Source organism: Pteropus medius, unplaced genomic scaffold, assembly GCF_902729225.1.
Source record: "Pteropus medius unplaced genomic scaffold, Ma_sr-lr_union100, whole genome shotgun sequence".
Classification (NCBI taxonomy): Eukaryota; Metazoa; Chordata; class Mammalia; order Chiroptera; family Pteropodidae; genus Pteropus; species Pteropus medius.
Window position 1 is genome coordinate 569,228 of NW_024354498.1, and position 20,248 is coordinate 589,475.

The following is a 20,248-nucleotide window of genomic DNA, read 5'->3' on the forward strand; positions in this document are numbered from 1 at the left end:
AACATTTTGTTTTAAAGACTGAAAATATGCAATGCCCATTTCCCCCCCTTGTCCTTTACTTTTTTGGCAATGCCTGTTTCTTATCCTTTAAAAAGAAAGAAAAACTTGAAATTTGTTTCACTAACATAATCTCTTTGCTCTTAATAAGACCTAGGGTGAAAACGTAACAAGCAGACACTATCACACTGTTGTAATTTGGTCAACCACTCGGGTACTGTCAATATCCACCATTTCTACACACTCAATTTCCTCCCGGTTTTCAGGATTTTTCTTCTCTTTCCTTTTTTTCTTAGAGGGTGGCAGGAAAGTCAGTATCACAGGTAAAATGGCAAAGCAGTGAAAGAAGGTGACAAATGCTATTAAAAACAAGCACCTGAACAGTGTACAGGTCAGATTTGAAGGCACAGCTGCGAGAGGAATCAGACCAACAATATAGCAGAGGTAACTCTGTAAAATAGCTACCCCGTGCACTTCCAGGGCATTTTTTACCCATTTAGTTCTTGTGAAGTCCTTGCCCAGAACAAATGTGGATAACAGTGGAGCACAATTGTCAATTGTGTAGTTAATTCCATAAATTAAGCATAGCACAGAAATGCAGTCTAGTTCTACTTTCCATAATGTCATGAAACCTATAACTCCAAACTCCACGGACACAACCGTTAGAGTGAGCCAGACATTAATCAGAGAATCTGCCACCAGGAATGCTGAGAAGAAGAGCAGGAACAAAGCACTGATGCAGGAGTTGTGCAGGGGGGCTCCCAGAGAGGAGGCATATCGATCCATGTACACGAAGGATGGGTTGAAGACAATAAACTTCACCTTGGAGGTGACGGAAAGTCTCCTCAGGGTCTCCAGGAGATCATAGAGTTCTTCTCTGTTCGTTTCCATGGTCTTGGCCACCAAAAACATTCTGGAGGCCACTACATCGACCTCATCATTGTACTTTTTAGAGAATATGATGTCCTCTTGAAAATGCGAAAATTGAGGGGCTTTCAGAAAGGAATTCCTCAACATGTCCGTGAAATTTTTCTTAGGCAAGCCAGTGGACACATTGAGTTTCCGAAGGTAATTTAGATAGCTCTCAAACCAGGATATCCGCACAAACCCCTTAGTGTATTCTAGCACGTCTTCTTGGACACTAGTGTTCCAGTATTCTATGGACTCATATATGTAAAACCCAATCACCGGACTGTAGTTGCTAAAGTACTTTTGCTGGGCAGTAGTGTACTCAATGGTTTGTGTCGCAGTCGCTACGATGTTACTAAGGTCTGACCCTTCACTGACCTGCAGATAGCCCATTAAGGCAAAGGAAATATAAATAAGGTAAAAGAGGACTACAAAAGGCTTGACATAGGTGTTGGTTATCCAGTCACAGTAATAGCGTTTGAGGAAACATACCAATAGGTGACTCTCGTAAGTGTTCGCTTCCTCACCGTCAGTTGTGTCCTCGCTGAATCTGGCTGTCAGGAGAAACCTGTACCATGCCGGCTTCTCCTGCAATGCCTCGGGCTTTGGGACTTTTCTACAGAAGATACTATGCTGGTAATTGTTTTCTATGTAGCCAGTGAATACCAGGCTGGAACCGTAAAACGAGAGTACATAGAGGTAGTTGAAGAAGATTGCAATACAGGAATTGCAGCAGAAAATCCTGGCTGCCTCAATGTTCGTGAAAGGGCTGGCCCCTATGCCAAAGGTGACCAGGTACATGGCAGTGGTGAGAGAAAAGGAGAGCATGGAGTCTGCATAGACTGCTGCAGTTCTCTCTTTAACATGTTGGTCTTCTCTAGTTTTCCTCCAGGAGGATAACATTTCAAAAGTCCCATATAATCCATGACCTGAGGGGGCAGAAAAAGACCAGATCGAAAGTTTAAAAGACTAATCTCTTTAGAGAGAGGAATCAACTTGGTCAGGAGAAACTTACTGGGTCAAGGGAAATATAACCAGCCCTAGTGGTGACAGGTGACAGGTAAACGCCAATGATTTCTCCTGTGGAGGGAGAGGCCCGTGTTTTTTTGGTGACTCGGAAATGTTAATGGATAGTGAAAGGGCAGCTAGAAGAGCTAAGATCTTCATACTCTCTTCTGGCTGAAGAAAGCTGGATGGACTTTTGCCTATAGAAAGCTGAGTAGACTTGTGCCTATGTCTCTTGGGGATTATATACATCAATAATTTAGAGTCATTGGTGCAGTTTGCAGAGTATCTTGGTTGGTAGAAAACTCCAGAAAAGATGCCTGGCCACTCATCATTTTTTTTCCTGTCATCCCCACAAGTCTGGCTGGAGGTCAGCTCAGAGGAGGGCAGTGGGCAGAGGGTTCTGAGTTACGTCTCATCACCTCATTTAAGCCAGGCCAAGTGGAGGGCTTCAGGGAGAAAGAGACACTGTATTTAATTTGAGCCTTGACAGGAACCTAAATCACAGCCTCTTTTTTTTCTTCCCTAAGTATCAGTGCAGGAAGCGATAAATCTGAGAAACAGACTGAAGCAAAATAAGTAGGAACAAGTTTGAGTGAATAGGAAAAATGAAAGAAGGAACAAGATTCAAATGAACTCTCCCTGCAGTTGATAAAAATTAAAATTCAGGTTGAAGGCTTATGGCTTGGATTTTGTCTTCAGGGATCTGTTTGACCAAGTTTGGTTGTTCGGAGATGACGTATCAAGCAGGTGGTGACTCTGCTGGCTTCTCTTCACTATTTGGCAATGGCCTCTGAGGAAGAGAGCCAGGTCAGTAACCTCTTTCAACTAGTGCCTTTGCCTCCTGGGTTAGCATTCCAGTAGCACTGGAATGGCAGAGGTGAGTACATTTTTTGACTCCATTCTACTGCCGGAGACCAGATCTACCTGGACTTCTCTCACCTTTCCTGGTTGAAGCCAGATACTTTCCGATAGACCTCCCTGGGTTTCCAGTGCCATTGCAACATTGGAAAGCCCACCAAAGTGACCCACTGTGGCTTTCAATAGCCCCTGTCTTGGCACTGGGATGAGCAGATCTAATTTTCTGCTTCTATGCCTTGGCCTTATTCAATCCCATTATTGAGAATAATAAAATCTTTACCCTGTGGTACAATAGTCTTGTTTTTAAAAAGGAATTTAAAATCTCCAGCCAAGCGTATTGCTGAGTGAAGTGAGTCACTGTTATCTTGTGTATACAATAACTGAGTGCACGTCTGCCCTCGTGTCCAGGCTGGTATTTATATCCTTATTGTGAAATTTTGGCCTCAGACCTGAATGCCCATTTTATAGTTAATATATAGGCCTGTTTCCTCAGAGGGATTTGGCACTTACCTTAATTTACTGGGCATCGTTTTCCAGCCATTTTTAGAGGTCAGGTCAAGGCTGTCAATTTGATAACTAGCACTGTGCCCCCCCTCCCCCATTAAATTGGAGGCACCTGAACTCCCCAGACATGCAATAAAAAGCATCCTCGTTGACTGGCATCCTGTTGTTAATTGAGTTTTAGGTAGTTAACATATAGTCTCAAGAGGGAAAACTATTAAATCTGTGTCCGCTGTGTTTTCAGGAAGGCCCAACTGACCTTTGGTTAAAAGTAACTGATCCCTTGACAATGATGGCAAAAGGAGGATTAATATTCCTGAGGCATCTGTACCCTGGGGAAACAATATGGACCATTGCATCTGGAGCCATGTAGAATAAGTTCTGATATGCAAAACACAATTTAGAGTTTCACTGAAAATGGCAAATGGAATGTCTTACGGTATTTGTTAGAAACAAAAATTTCAAAATAGGGCTTTAGTACTGAATCATTAAATATGGTAAAAAAAAATAAAGCAGTATTAGAATTAGTCATATAACAGAATTTAAAATCAATCTGTTTTGCAGTCCTTTTTTTTTCAATCGGTGTAATGTTTTATGATGACATTATCTGATCCTGACTCTTGTTGGAAAATACAATAAGAATCCATTTCTTACCTTGCTGTTGAATAATCTTAGAAACTAATTGAGAAAAGGAATTTGATTTAACAGAGCTATTAGGTGAAACGAGTGAGGCTTGAGGGTCCAGAATGAAAATAATCAAAGTCAAGAAAAGCTGTTTGCCTGTTTCTTGAGTTCTGTTACTGCATTTTAAATGCCTCGTCCTATAGTTTGATCATTTTTATTGTGTCCTGGCACTTTTCACATACGCTCTTGGTTTTGGGAGGCAGTTCCAGAGAAAATTCTGATTTTATTCTTAAGGGATTTTGGAAACTATGCCTTTCCTTTGTTCCTCTTGTTACAGGGGTGTGTGCGCAGACACTCGCAGAGGGTAGAAGAGGAGGCCCTGAGACAGAATCTGTTCTGCTGATCACTCAGCATTTGTTGTTAGTCATCATTGCTTGCCTCCAAAGGCCACCCCCACACACAACGCCAACTCCTTGATAGGCCTAGGTTGTTGTTTCTCAAGCCACACCTCAATAACAAATGCCTCTATCCTAAACTCCAAATTGGAGTTGTTCAGTGTCTTCAAAGAGCTCTTTGGACTTCAGGGAGGACTGCCTACACCATAACTGGTTCTCCTTCTGGAGGCTCAGTTAAGGGAGGAATGAATGCCAACATAGCTACAGGTGCCTCCCAGGGATTAACAGCCCAGAGTGCCTAGCTGCCCCTGTAGCTGATCCACACCTGGGTATTTATGTTGAAGAGGTCGGTCTAATATCCTAAAGGAAAGCTGAACTGTAGGGCCCCTGTTTCCTTGTCTGGACTCAAGGGGAGACATATTCCAGGAGCTTTAGGATATGAGGAATGCCCTGCACCGTGGGATGCCTGCTCTGCCCATATTTATAGCTGAATTCCCTTTGATTTTGACTTTCAAGGATGTTCTTTTAACTGTAAACCCCTCTGGGACACGTGTCCTCAGAGCAGCTTCCCTTAGGTCTAGGGAACGGCACAGAGAGTAGAAATGAGGAGGTAGTGAATTGGAAATCATAAGCAGGTGGGTTTCACAGGGACAAACTCTTTTACGCTTTTTCCTCCAGCCAGCCTTGTCTTTTATAGCCACTTCAGAAAGTGGGCCAGTGGAAATCAAGGAAAGGCAGGGAAGAAAGATTTAAGTAGGTTCTGTTCCTCTCCACTTTCCTCTCTTGCCAGTTGCTTCCCTTCTTTAGCATCACCATCATCCATTGCTCTCTTGACTTTGGGACTGGGGTCCAGCAAGCAGGACTCTGAGGCCAAACATTGCAGATGTAGGCAAACAGATACTGCATGTGGATCGAAGATACTTTTCAGAGGTTTGGATGTTGTCGCCCCCATGTTTAAAAGGCGCTTTAAAATCAAAAGTCTTGCTGTCTGTTTTGCATTCATTAGTAAATTTCCTCTATGAAGTCAGACCTCTATAAGCTTCCCTATTAAATCTAACCAAGGGGCCTATGTCATTGGCACAGAGCATCACTTTGGCAAGGGACCATTTCCATCTCCAGCGGTCTAAGCCTGTTCACGAGGACTCCCTGGTAGCAGTGCTCATGCGGGGAACTACCTAAACAGTAAGTTCCAAACATTAAGCCCTCGGTGACCAGAGACCCTGTGGCGGTAATGGGAACCAGGGCTTATCGTCGCAGGGGCAGGTCCACAGCTCGAGACCTGGAAGTAAAAGACTCTATCACAGTGAGCGCGCCAGGAACTGACCAGTATCCCAGGCTGTTCTCTCTCTTCCCGTCACAGTGTTTAAGGCTGAACAGTTGCCAAAGGGAACTGTTAAACAACACATACTGATTTCTATAAAACTCTGAAGATAAAGAAGCTTTTAAAGTATTCACTTGTCTTTTAAAAACACATTCGAGATGTTTGTTTCTATTTCGATTCATTGCATGTCTGTATAGTTACATGCCTATCAGTATGTGTCAACACACACACACAGGTCCAAGTTCTAATTATTCACAAGTGAATGCTTTGAGGCAACGCAGGCTTTTAGCCAGGCCCTGGGATGAGGACAGTAGAGCTCTTCACCAATGTTCAGACACAATTTGTACCAGGAGTGCAATTTAAATTTTATTAGCAGTAGACTTTGAGACCGTCATCTAGTAAAATCAAATACTAAAGGATTTAAGCTAATAATTTGTCTTCTTTCCCAAAGAATTGTATATCTTTATGTGCAGTTAACTTTGAGGCTTTGGAGCCAATGAAGAGAAAAAGCTGCACAGATGAGAAATAACACTAATGGTGGAAAAATTTCAACTGCCTAATCCTCCAGTCACTTAGGGTGAGCCTCAGGAACATTCACAGATTAAATCTCACTCTCATCCAGACCCTTTCCTGAGGCATGACCAAAGCCTTCAGGGTTGTTTATAATCTACTAACATAGGAATCCACTAACAAATAGTTGAGAGTTAACCTAAGTTTACCCAGTAGATATACCTCTGGAAAGTTGTTCGTAAAGTAAATCATATTTTAAACGTATGTAATAGTTTTATTATCAGAGGCAGTCTGGGCGATGTGTTAATTTTTCTGCCAATGAACAGTCATAGGCAAACTGATCTACTTTGTACATCTGGATTTTGTGAGACAGATTTTTCTTCAGGCCCAGATTCTCCTGCCTTCTCCGGCATACACAGCCACAGCACAGAGGTGCCTTGGGTACTTCTCACATTTTAATCCTTCCCCACCAGCAGGATTTCTTCATCCTGAGTTCCTCAAAGTAAGGAATAGCTGAGAAGATGAGGAGGTGAAATGGGATGGCTTGCTGACGGATGATCTTTCAGTTTTAATGTGAACCCATTTAATATCAGGAGACGATGAAGCCTGGGCAGTGCCAAATTTCATATGTGGATATAAAATTGCTACATCCTTTTAGAAAATCCATAGAGTATAATGAATGCATGAGCAAAATCTGCTTAAAACAGATTTATTCTTAGATGAGCTTTACTAAGTAGCTCACATTTATAAAATGCTTTTCTTTGACATCCATATAAATTTATGGGGTTTTTTTTTTTTTTTTGGAGAAGAAATTTGAAGTGTATATATGTCTGTATTGAGTAACATCTATTTTCAGGGGGAAGTTCATTAATTGGGTTACATTTACACTTTACCAGTTATAAACATTTACTTGCTACGCCGAAATGTTTGGTTTATCATAGCCTGTTTTGTCTCACAGTTAAGAGTGAGAGTAAAGGTGTACTCTGCTTAAGTTAAGACGGATGTTCATATCAGGGTGAATATACACATTTTATTCTTTCTACCAGAGATTTGTCTCATTCTGGTAATTCTAATCATAGCACTGGGTTTTAATCTGAGAAATGATTTTTTTTCACTAGAGAACTACAAATAAGAGTCCAAGAAATAAATTTGCTAATAGTTCTTCCTTGTTTAAAGATAGATAAGGTATTTTACATACTGTGTGTGTGTGTATGTATTATATAAAATTGATGTGTACAAACGTGGCCCATAATATATGCTATGGTCATTGTGTAATACTTTTGCATATAGAAGATATATGTAATATATAAATATATGTATATAGGCATATCCTATTCAAACATATTTTGTATATTTACATATAAAATGTGTGAATATATACTATATAATGTATAAATAGTATTTATATTCAAACATTCAAACAATATATACATGTTAATAAACATAAAATGCATATAACATTACAACATGAACTTATTGTATAATATATCATATTGCATATGATATATAATATAGCTAATGTGATATATATATTATGCACCCAGCTTACTTACACATACACACACACTCCAACATGATGAATAGCAGGCTGATGTGAAATTTATTTTACTGGTGAGGAAAAGAAATGCTAGTGCTGCTACACAAATCAATGCAGAGAAAGTGCTAGAATCCCTCTCTTGGGTTCCGTCCATATTCTGGTTCTTGGCTGGTGCAGTAGCCTAGGTGAAATGCCGGGTTTCCTTGACACTGGCTATGAATCAACTTGGGAACTCCAGTAGACCCATCTGGTCAAGACTGCCCAGCCCCAGCAGTGACTTTCTGAGACACCAGTCCAAATATAACACCAAACTAGGTGTTTCTCCTGGTTTAATTTTACCGGCTCAGTGTCCTGATTTTGCCTCTTGTTGCCTGGCCTTTGTGGAATCTGCCACTCCCTCATTCCTTAAACTAGGTGGCTAGACCACCCAGAGTATATCCAGGAGACCTGGGTCAAAGAGGAGGCGCTCTTGCATTCCTCTTCCTAACTGACCTCTGCCTTCCTGGCCCTGAGCCTCCAGTCCTGTTCTTGTCTTCTTTATGGTTAAGAATAAAACAATAAAACATGCTTCGTTCCATCTCTCCAAACCTATTTTTCCTCACCCACTCCTTACTGTATGTAATATGATTGGCGGAACATATGAATAAAAGGCTGAGAACTATCCACAAAACTAGATTACACAATCTCCTGGTAAATTAATCCCACAGTGATCATAGACCATTACAAATAAGATTTTCAGGAAAAAAAAAAAACCTCTGAAAATATTGAACGGAATTATTCTCTTATTTCAAATCAGATATAAACAAAAATGAGACCAACAAAATGCCTATAAACCAGTTTTTTTCTAGAATATATTGAACCTATTAATGATTTATAACTAAACAGAATATTTTCACAGCATTCGAATATACTTCTACTCCATCATGTAGATTGGCATATTGTTGCAAACAGCGGACTTCTACAATGATGTATTAGGTTGAACCATAAGAAATTACCTCTTTTGTAGTTCAAAATGATCAGATATTGGTACCGGTTTTGTAGGTCAAAAATGGTTGAATATTGGCAATTTCTAATGGTTTGAACTTTATCATTATCTGGATGATTTTCCCCCCATATTTCTCATGGCTTTAGAAATACACCAGATACTTTCAGGTCTGCTTAAGTTTAGAGCGAAAATAACTGAGTTCCAATTTCTCAGTTAGAACTACATTTCTTGCACAAGAACTTTTACCCCTTTATAAGCCTGAGAGCTCCATATACTGCATCATATTCCAGGTGGTATCAAATGAGAACAAATTCTTGGAGAACTGAACCTGATCTTCTGGTTTCTGCTAAGTACAGATAATCTCAGAACATATATACCTGAAAGAAGCCAAACATCCCTGCTATTATTTTCCTCCTAGCACTTAATCACATCCTTTCTTCCTTTCCTATCCTTGAATATGAGGGCCCGGCTGGATAATTCTGAAGGAAGAGAGCATTCTGGATCTGGCATCTGACCTTCTCAAAATCCCAAACATTTGAAAGGGTTTGAAGAATATTTCTTTAGAAGAATATTTTTTTCTCTCCAATCTCCATGATGCTTGGATCTTGATAAATGTAAAACAACCTTTATAAATTAGATTACCACATATAAAGTAATATCCAAACTGTCACTACGACTTCAGTTCTCCCTTTTTAGCTGGTCAGAATATACATGAAGCAACAAACCTTCCAGTTGAAGGAGGAAGGAAAACCTTCCTTCTGTTCCCTTCTATATTCTCCAACATTCCATTCCTTTCCTGATTTATGTCTGATCAGCAAAGCTGTGGAAATATAAGCCTGTAAGGAGAGTTCGCACGTACAAAACCTATGCCAATTTCTTAAATCATACCCAACTGTAGGACAATGGTGTAAATCCTCATCCTTTAAAGGAAATTTCATAGCAGATTAAATTGATGACGGCCATATGTTTACAAAAGGCAATTCAAATATCTGAATACCTGATGTCAGTATAGTTTGGAAACAAAGGCTATTACTTTATGCATAAGGGGTATGGATGAAATAAACTCTTCCAAGTTATACTAACTAAAAAATGTCAATGAGCATTTATAATACTGTAGACCTTTAAAGATTTCAGCTCTAAATAAACTGATCTGACTCATATGGACAGGGGTTTTGGCAGAAATGAGATGGTCTAATATGCAGGACACTGATTAAAAACATTCTAAATCATGATGTATCTGTGCTTACATCATTGCCAAAATGATTCATCTGTGTAGGATATATTCTTATTGCCAGAGATGTCACGTATCATCTTGGCTAGAAACACACAGTCACATCCCATTATGGCGAAGTTTCAGAGTTTATCCAAATTCTTTTCTATCCTGGAATTTTGTCAGGGTAATACTGTTTGACACACGTGGTTTTAAAATTTTCCATTCTAAATCTACTGCCATTTTGGCATTTGGTTGGATCTGGCCTTATGTGACCGGCAACACACTGAGAATGTTTAGTTTGTTGAATTTAAAATCTGTAATGTTTATCACATTATAGACCAATTGCCAGCTAAGGAATGTCTGTATTAGAGACTTTTTCTAAGGTATTTTTCCTTCTGAATGAGGCCATAGATTTTTTTAAATTTTATTTGATATTATATTTATAGAACGTAGAAAACCAAGAAATGTTGATTAAATCTGCTTCGTTTAAGCATAGCCATTTTGTGTTACAGATATATTTAAAAACTGGACAAACGGTTTATTGACTCATAGTGCAAAACCTTTAGCACTGTAATTCTTCTTGGTCATTTGAAATATTTCTTAGCATTGTAGGACTGGTCATCAAAAAACCAGAATTAAACATTGGCCCTGAATGCAACATTTACAATTATGCTCTTGCTTACATTTTATTTTACAATCAAACTCTGAGAGCGAAGAGTTTATCTGAGAAATACAGAAGGGTAACAACCATCCTAAATCCAGGCACTGTTGGCTTTATGAGCATATTAAGCAGCCATTACATGGTGCAAAGTATTTATTGCAAATGGGCTTTAGCTACTAAAATGCGTAGCTTCCTTTCTTGTTGTGACTAAGTAATTTGAAATCTCTTTGGACTGAAAATGTACAGAAAGGTTGCATACTGGCTGTCAGCAGGGAAAACTGCCATCAAATCAATGCCTGTAACATTCCTCACAAATTGCAAACAAGAGAGCATTGGGTACCTGCAGCTCATGGCCTCTTTTATCACAAATGCCAGATTTTTCTGACTTGAACTCTGACGTAAAGTTCTGTGATACTCAGTCTCTACAGAGTTGTGGCACTACTATTTCTGGATTTTTTTTTTTGAAACACACTCTCCTGTTAACAGCGTCTTCCCATCTCTTGCAGCATCCCCTGCACCAGTACTATCTGGTGTATTTCTTTTTGTGTTCACTTTTGCTTATAATATTTCAAACTTCTCTAAAAAGTATAAAAATAAGTTTTAAGAAATTTTTAATATTGTAATTTATTTTACTTAATAAAATTAACTTAGAGATGTTATGACTATTTCATTTTATTTTACTTAGTGAAACTGATTTTTAGTGAAATTAATTTTAAGAAGTTTTGAATATTACGATTTTATATTTAAAAATTAATATTAAAAAGCTCTAAATATTATAATTTATTTTACTTAGTGCAGTTAGTTTTTCGGGAGCTTCAAATATTGTATCATACTTTGAGTTCACTGGTTACTACCTACAGCGTCATAAAACCGAGAACAGTAGTCCTTTTTCTAGCTGCGACATTCTTTTTTCCTCACCTTAAGAACCTTACTGTTTCCCTTCAGTTCCCCACCCCTTTTTATTCCTGTCTATCTTGCACCTCCCCCCCCAAAAACAATCACAACAAAAAACACTGTATTTTTAAGATGAAAAGCTAAAAAAACCCCAAGCCTGTGACTAATCATGAAAAAAAAAAACATGTTAATTTAAATCTTGACTCAAGCCTCTGAAGAAGCTACTAATACCCAGTCCTTACTCACTCTTCAAGGAACCGCCTTGTATTCCACAATCTACCCACTAGTCTTGGAGTTATTTTAAAGAGGCAAGTTATATTGCCTTCTTAACAGATTGAAGTCGGGAGAAAATGCAGCAGTCTCTTTCTGTTGCATTCTGCGGCGATGAGTAAACTGACCTGGTAAATTCGGAGCTCGCTCAGTCTCTGCACAGTGAGTGCCCCACTTTTTCACAAAAGCTATTAGTATATGTTTATTGCCTAGGTCTAAATTCCTGCAGGCCACAGAGTACCAAAGGCAGCATGCAATTCTGCGGCCTGGCAGCCCCGCCAGCCCTGGTTATCATTTAACCATAATGCAGCTGAGATGTCCCAAGTACATTCTTTTCTTTTCTACTCCCCCCAAACAGGGTGGGCATAAGGCATACTGATGAACTCAACAATAGTTATTTCTCAGTCAACGAAAAGTGCCCCTTCATTTGTTATGTCAGTATCTGAGTCTAAATGACATTTTGATTTTGCTAAAGGAATTGATGAGAAGTTGCCACAGAAAAGGGGGAAAGCTAAACATCTGAATCCTTGGCCTGCAAGAACCCTGCCATCAGGTTTGCCGGGCATGCCATCTTCAATACCGACGGGCAGAATAACTGAAGTTATACTGTGACCGCTGTGGCTTTGTTTTGAGCATGATCTCTATCAGGAAATTCATGCAGCCCCCTTGAGAGAATATGGCGGGACTCTCACACCACCATTTTGAAACATTCTCCTGAGTTCATAGCAAGTACAGGAAAAAAGTTACCTTCCTATTTACGTCTCACTTGTTGCTTTCAAAGTTCTTGTACATTTATTATGTCCTTTCGTGCGATGTTCATATCCACTCTATCCATAGGGTGGGGAAATTGAAGGTAGCAGACACTGTCAGTGCCCAACCCATGTGCCCTCCCATTCACCATTCTGGAGCTCACGGAAGGTTTCTTACAACCAACATGGTGACCTGAGGGATTTCTCCAGCTGCAGGAATGTGCTCAGTCCTCCCTAGAAAGTGCTGGGGTATTTAACGACCCTGGGGAGAGCCCTCACCGAATCATACACAGGACTTCCAGGTACACAGTCCGGCTTCAAGCTTCCTCACTCTTGAAGGAGGACCTCTCTGAGGAGTGTTCGCCACGATCTCTCAAAGGTCCCCAGTGGGATTGAGCCACAGGTGCCCATAGCAGTAACCTGCCCGTTAACATGTTCTGAGCTATCTTTCTTCCCTGTCTCATGACCTGAACCCCACACTTAGGCTTCCTGGGCTTACCTCCAAATAAGTTACTTGTATCTCAATCCTTGTGTCAAGGTTTGCTTCTGGGGACGCCCAACCTAAGATACTGGGACACAGAGAAGTTTATCTGCTAAATACCACATGGCTACTTAATGGAGAACCAGGGCTGGAACCCAGGACTTTGGACTTCGGGCACATTTACCAGATATGGTTGCTACTTATTGACCACCAGTACTTTACAGTATTGGGCCCATGACTTTTGGGCAAAAAGAAGACACTATAAATGAAACGAAATTGTTAGATGGCTACTCCTTGCCTCTTAGGAACCCAGTTACCACCACTAACAGGAGGAAACAGAAAAATGAAGGGCAGTAATTACCTAGCATGACGAAAGGGACTCCCAGGAAGGTGGAATTGTACTTCCCACCAGTAAGATTGATGATCCCAGCCGCAGTGAGAGTGGCCAGGCTTATGGTCACCAACCCGAGCAGGCCTAACCAGGGCTTGCTGCGGACGCAGTCCTGCATAGAGCAGCAGAGGATGGCCATAGTGACCACCAGGATCAGGCTGGTGACCAGGTAGCGTTCCGATACACGGCTGGTCTTCTGGAAATCTTCCCTCAGTGACGAGGACGTATAAGGGTACATTTTGACTTTACTGTTAGATTTCTGGAAAAGTCGGACAGTGTCGCAGAAGCTGGATTCCCACCTCTCGGCCACCATGTCGTTGAGACTGTTGATTGACTGTAGGTAGTAGGTGAGCTGGACGGCCTCTGCAGATTTCACCCGGTCCTTGCTGTGCACGGTGACACCTCCAAGCTGATGCCCATTGTACACTGCCCTCCCATCCTTTAAGTGAGTGATCGGGTACGTGATAGCAAAATTGGTCCGGTTGGTGGCCCGAGCATTCTTCAGCTCCTCCAGAACATGCACTATGTCGTCCACGATGCAAGTCTTATCGTTATTCAGGATACATATGTGAGCAAATGTGTAATTGAAACCAGGCCTTGGAACCTGGATCCTGGTCACAGCAGCATGCAACTATGGGGAAAAAAATGAAAGTCAGTGTTTATTACCAAAAATAAGACATTAATAAGTGACATTAGCTCTGTGGATTCAAATATCTATTTGGCGGGGGGGGGGGGGGGGGAGAGGGAGAGGCGGGAGAGAATCACTCATGCCATCTCTATTCTAAAGCGTTCAAATGAAATGTTATAAGCTTACATCACAAATAGTAACACACATTTGACTAGTAGTCCTCAAGGTGTGGTCCCTGGACCAGCAGCATCAGTTCAACTTGGGAACTTGTCAGAAATGAGAATTCTTAAGCTCCACTTCAGACCTGGTAAATCAGACTCTCTGGGGTGGGGCCTGGTAATGTTTTCACAAGCCCTCCAGAAGATTCTGACATAGCTAAAGTTTGAGAAGTGCTGGGTTAAAGTACCAGTATTATTTCTACAAGTTGTGCTCTTTATTTGAGACTCAATTGGTCTATAAATGTCTGAAAATCTTATATAGGTCCATCGTTCAGTTTCCCTCTTGAAAATGTAATGTAAAAAGTGAACTAAGGTGCAGCTCTAAGTGCAGAGGTCCTCAGCCGACCCATCTCTTGCTGCCGATTTGTAGGGCAGCTAAATGATTTCCCCATCCAATTCAATCACTCTGTGCCATAAAAGACAAGATATTCACCTTGAGGGCCCTTGTACTCTCTGACTTTCCTTGTCTGCTTTTATGGGAAGGGAGCTATAACTGCAAGAGCCTGGCTGGGATACATAGGGATCATTCTAAGGGAGCACAATGGAACTTACTCTATATACCTCACCCTCAGTCAAATTTGCCATGCCTATATCTATGCCTGCGATCGAAGTGCACATGGGAATGCGAGCACTCATTTAACAGCCCCTACAATGTGCTAAGCACAGTTCTAGGCCCTTTATACAGATTAATTCATTTAATCATTACAGAAAAACTATGAAGTACAAGTACTGGCCTCATTTTACAGACAAGGAAGCTGAGACACAGAGAAGCCAAGTCACTTGCCCAAGGTCACACACATAGTAAGAGAGAGCTGGGCTATACCAGGCAGTATGGCTCCAGGACCTGTGCTCCTGGCTCCTGACCATATACCTCTAGGTTGGCAATACTAGCAGCTGAATGAAGGTTCTTGCTAGCAACTAATTCCTGAATTTATGCTTTCACTGCCCCACCCCTAAAAAAAATCACAAGTGCTCAAGTTCAGATATGTAGGAATATGTGTAATTTACAGTCTAAGGTGAGAAAATAAGGCCTTCTCTCTGTGAATTGTGGCCAGTCTTTAAAATGAGGCCAACGGTAGACATGTAGTTGAGTGTTAAGTAAATGAGTGCATCTAGGACGGTGCCTAGCACTGAGTGGGGGCTCCTAAGAGTAGAGAGAGCCATATTGCATATCTGATGAATGAAGGAGAACATTTCACAGGTAAAGGAAATAAAGCTTAATATCCTGAGTTGCCATACTGTGGTTATGCTGTTATAACTCATAACCTTCTGAGCATCTCCACGACCCAGATATATTTTCTCTTAAATCTGCTCTAGACGGATGTTTTGCTAAGATATTTTACCATGCATGTGCCAGGGTGGGTGGGATACTTATTATACCTTTCAAAAATGTCTGAGGGGTACCAGCTATCAAGGTCCTTTAGTTAGCATGAGTTGTTAATCCTAGTTCTCAGTGGCCCTCCCTCCTATCTCCTCATGGGCACCAGCCCTCAGGTTCAAGAAACAAGCCATTGTATTATGTTTGGCTGAAATATTTTGACTTCTTTCCTTGATATTCATTTTCACTCTCATTCATATTCTCCTCTCTCTCTCTCTCTCTCTCTCTCTCATCTCCTAGAGATTCCTAGGAGACTATTTTCACTAAACTCTAACCATATGCTAAATTTTTTGTTTTGATGCTTTGAGATTAATGATGAGCAAAATATCTTCAGTGTTTTAAACTGTGAGAGTGTTTTCTCATCTATTCTTCTCTGAGCATGGCCCAGTGAATTTTGATTAAAAGAACTCCTAACTACAGAAACATTCCAAAATATAAAAGGTTATTCTGGAGAAGAACTAAGAGGCATTTAAAGACAAAGAGTTTTGCTAAAGAGTTAAAAGAAAGACTTTGGGGAAAGATTTAGAAAAGGAGTGGTATTGAAAGTATGCATATGTGTAATATTTAGTACATTGTTTGCTCTCATTAATAGTCTAATAAATCTCCCTTAGCGTGATTACTAAATATGTCAAGAGAAAAAGATTGCCAAATAAGATGGTGTTAAGCCACAAGGCCGAACCCAATTATAACAAGGGGATATTGTCCATCCATTCTCTAAGATGACCATGCCCTGCTATCTAGTGATCTGCCAGCTCTGCAGATCTACTGCTATGACTCCTGGGACTACTGACCAAAGAAAGCAGACACTATATTAACCCCTGTACTACCAGATCATTGGAGGAAGACTTGGAAAATGAGAACCTTGCTGAAGTTTGAGACAGAAGGTTTCTTAACTCTTAGTACCAAAGTTGCTGTGAGACGAGGCTGCTTTGAATTTCCGATGGAGAGGTGGGTAGAACATGTGTCACTTTTGCTTCTGAGTGGCATGGAGATGCTGAGTGACAAAGCATCCAGAGAGAGAGTATTGGCTGAGGCCACCCACCCGGCAGTGGGAGTCTGTGGGATTCTACTGTGGGATAAGGGGTGAGAGGATAACAAGAGGCATGGGGAAGGAGAATCGAGATTCCCTTCTGTGAGTTCTGAAATGACTCAGTTCTGATCTTTGGTTCTTATGACTACACATCAAGTACACACACAATTTATTCTTGGCTGTCCACATAGCCATGGGCAGACACACTGCACATGCTACCTGGACATATACCTGCAAGGGATTTAGAATACCCCGATTTACTTTCCTAAAGGAGCCCCACTCAGGATGGTAGAGACATTAGTAGGTGTTCTTAGATATGTTCACAGGGGAAAAGGAAGCCAGAGATCAATTATGATTTTTTTTCCTTTATACTTACTTTTAATTTCTGCACTGGAAAGGAAAAGGAAGGTAAAAATGATAAGTTAGCTTACAGTGACTTCATCTTTGCCTTTAAATTACTCTTTGCTCTTGAAGGTAGAAGGGAGAATGAAGGATACGAAAACATTGAACTATGATAGTGAAATGGTGACCAGGATACCTCAGTCCACAAAATGGACACCCTCAATCCACACAAGCTTATTCTTGGGCTAGGTAAGAGACTCTCTTCTCATAAAAGAAAATGGCCCAAAGTAATAGTCCTAACCCATAATATAGTCTCACTCTGTCATGGGAATCAACATATAATCCATGTTTCTATAACTGTGTATAGATTTTGGATTATTCGCTCAACACATATTCAAGAAATAATCATCAAATCTACTGTGTTGTTAATAATAGGATAATTTCCTTGAGTTAAGGGTGCTCACACTCACATATGGAACATCACATAAGAGATACAATGTCCAAAATAATGGGAAAGGCCTAACAGCAGACAACTCTAAGTGCTCGATACTAGTAAAACCTTATCTAATGTCAATCCTGATCACAGTATTTTCATTAATATTATGTTTGCTGCCAAAGAGGCTAGAACTACATGTTACATTGAGATTCATACTAAGGCTCTGAACATACTGTTTAACTTGTTAGCTTCTTTGCTGTTATCATCCTTTAGGTTAAGAATGATTGTAGTAATAGTAACTAGTCTGCTAAGTACTTTCTGTGGTTTTAAAAATTTACTCAATACAAGACTCTGTGGAAATGGTTATATCATTATTCCTATTTTATAGCTGGAACAATTGAGGCCTAGATAATGTCAACAACTCACCTAAGATGACCTAATTAGCAAAGGGCAAATGCAGGATTCTAAATTACGCTTTACTCCCCTGTGGGAAGCTTAGCCCTCGACTAGCCCAACTTGAGAACTTCAGTGAGGATGAAGAAGACTTGGGGAAGAATAATTGTCAGCCCACCTAGTTCAAATGATTGACTGTGGATATGACTGAGCTGTGGGATGGCCACATTTGGGGCCTGGAGTCCATTAAGAGAGACCAGAAATAATCCAAACCACCAAACCTCATCTTTAGACATCAGTATTACATGGTAGTGTTAATAGGTGATGAAGGGGATGGGTTTTGAGCTTATTCACTTTTCTTATTCTCTATCCAGCCTCTGTAGTTGTCAAATAAAACTTTTCAAAGACAGGCTTATCAAGAAAAAAGGCCGTGGGCACAATGGAATCCAGTAATAAGAAGTTTTAGCTTCAAGTCTGGCTTCTCCTGCTCAAGTAGGAGTGTCAGAGATACTTGGAATGTTACTCTACTTCTTTAGGTCTCAGATTTTTCAGGAAAAACAGGAGTTGGTCTAAGTAATCTATGGACAGACCCTTTTGATTCTAACATGACATAATTGTGAGCTGAGTGACACCCACCAACTATACAGTCAGATTCTAGGTGTTAGAAAGTTAACTTCATAAGTATCAATCTGAGATTTATTATAGCTGCTTGAAATATGCTTTTACAACATACTGAAGTTCTTTTTTTTTTTAGGTCAGTGACAGATCTGATAGTAGATGAAACCCAGAAAGAAAACCACAGGGTAGGGAAAAGAGGTTTACTGGGAAAAAATAAAGATTCTCTTCTGAGTGATTTCCCGTTCTGGGGAGGCACTGGCTCTTATAATCCCCTTCTGCCAGAGCCTGGGACAAAGCCAGTGTGGGCTGCCGGTCACGACGGGCCAGAGTCTAATTTCCTCTCTGCCTCTCCTTGGCACACTCAGATCTTCTCAGAGGACAGCAGGGGCACCTTGTAGAGGAGAGTACAGAAGGGATCTGGGAGGAAGGAAGTGTCTGCTTCTGAGTGGTGATTAACATAGGAAGAATACCTGTGGGTTCAGAGGATCTTTTCCAATACCTTTCAGCTCTTTTTGTTTCTTGCTGAAAAGAGGGAGAAGGAAGGCAGGAAGACCACTCTGCCAGGCAGGGTAATTAGCACCTCAAGCTGTCCCCCAACAACCTCACCTGTGAGGAGAGATTCAGTGGAGGTGAGGGTTCCTCCGTTCCCCAGGGGGAGTCAGTCTGATGATACTACCTTTATAGGCTGCCTTCCCTTCCTCGTCTCACCTTCCTACCCCTCCTTCTGTCACTCCCAGATAAGCTGCATTATTAAAAGAATTTAAAAAGGGAGGTTGTTAGTTTGCCTTTCTATCTTCTATCATGTGCCCCAATTATTACCTTCAAAGCGACACTAAATCAAAATTGCTTAAAAATGCTTTCAAGGAATGTTTGGTTTTTACCCCCCGAATGAAATATTTTCGTCACCGAATCCCTCCAAATTCCGGGTCTTGATCCGGATCTATATTCTACAATTGTAAATGCGTAGAAACTGACTGGCAGGGTAGCCTCACCCAGGATACAAGAAAACACTTTGAAGTAAATGGATCTGGTCTCTGAAGTTCATCAATTACGCTAGCTCCCTTGGTGTTATGTTCTGTCTTTGCATGATCTCACTCTCACCCACTCTCTTTCCTCTTCTTTTAATAGAAATGCATTACATCAGAACGCCAGAAGTTGCAAGTTGGGAATTGTTACCGTGATTCATTTGTAGTGCAGCCAAAAGCAAGTTAGTCATCCCTTAATAAGTGAACAGAAATATTCTGGCTTTGAAATATTACATGTTCAGAGGACACCAAATGTAAGCTGTGGATATAGCCAAACAAGTGACTATCTACACGCTTCCTCTCTACATGTGTGCCTAGTGTCATGCTGACCTGTTGCGGTGACAAAAGACAAATGGTTACCTCCGTCAATTCTGTAGTGCCAGTGCAGGTCTGGGAGAGTGGAATATGTCTTTTTCTCCTTGCTTTACCAGGGGGTAACCCTCTTTTTGTGGCTGCTGACACTAAAAAACAGCCCAGAGAGCCACATTGTAATTCCCCAAATAGGCCGTGTGTCTTTGCAGCCTTGGCTGAAAAAGCAGCTTTGGATTTGAAGCAAATAAATCTGAAATTTTAGAAACAAGACATAGTAATGATGAAGGAAAAGGCAACTACAGTATCTCATAGGAACTTTGGCCTGATTCCACATTGGTCTAGATGAGAAAGCGTGCAATGAACCACCAGCCCAATACTCTCTTTTTCCTCACAGTCTTGAGAAAATTTCTCTTGGTCTGGAACACAAAAAAAATTCCTTGATATCTTGAAGACCCTTGGAAATATGTAAAATTAAACTTTCTGATTAGAGTGGTTACTTTTTTTTATCCTGCTGTCCACACTTGATTGTCATGGTCAAGCTTGCTCAATGAGTTTTGCTGGATG

The 20,248-nt window shown here is 40.7% G+C and overlaps 1 protein-coding gene across 1 annotated transcript in view; it reads right to left on the reverse strand.

Annotated features, from left to right (window-relative positions):
* Window positions 1–6: 6 nt before the first annotated feature.
* The window catches only part of PTCHD1 (patched domain containing 1), a 50,844-nt gene continuing 30,602 nt past the window's right edge, over window positions 7–20,248 (reverse strand). Inside the window, exons 2-3 of the mRNA XM_039852263.1 lie at window positions 13,275–13,935; window positions 7–1,835 (exon numbers count right to left, since the gene is read on the reverse strand). Coding sequence (XP_039708197.1) covers window positions 181–1,835; window positions 13,275–13,935 — 2,316 coding nt within the window. The 3' untranslated portion in view covers window positions 7–180. The remainder of the gene's footprint in view (window positions 1,836–13,274; window positions 13,936–20,248) is intronic.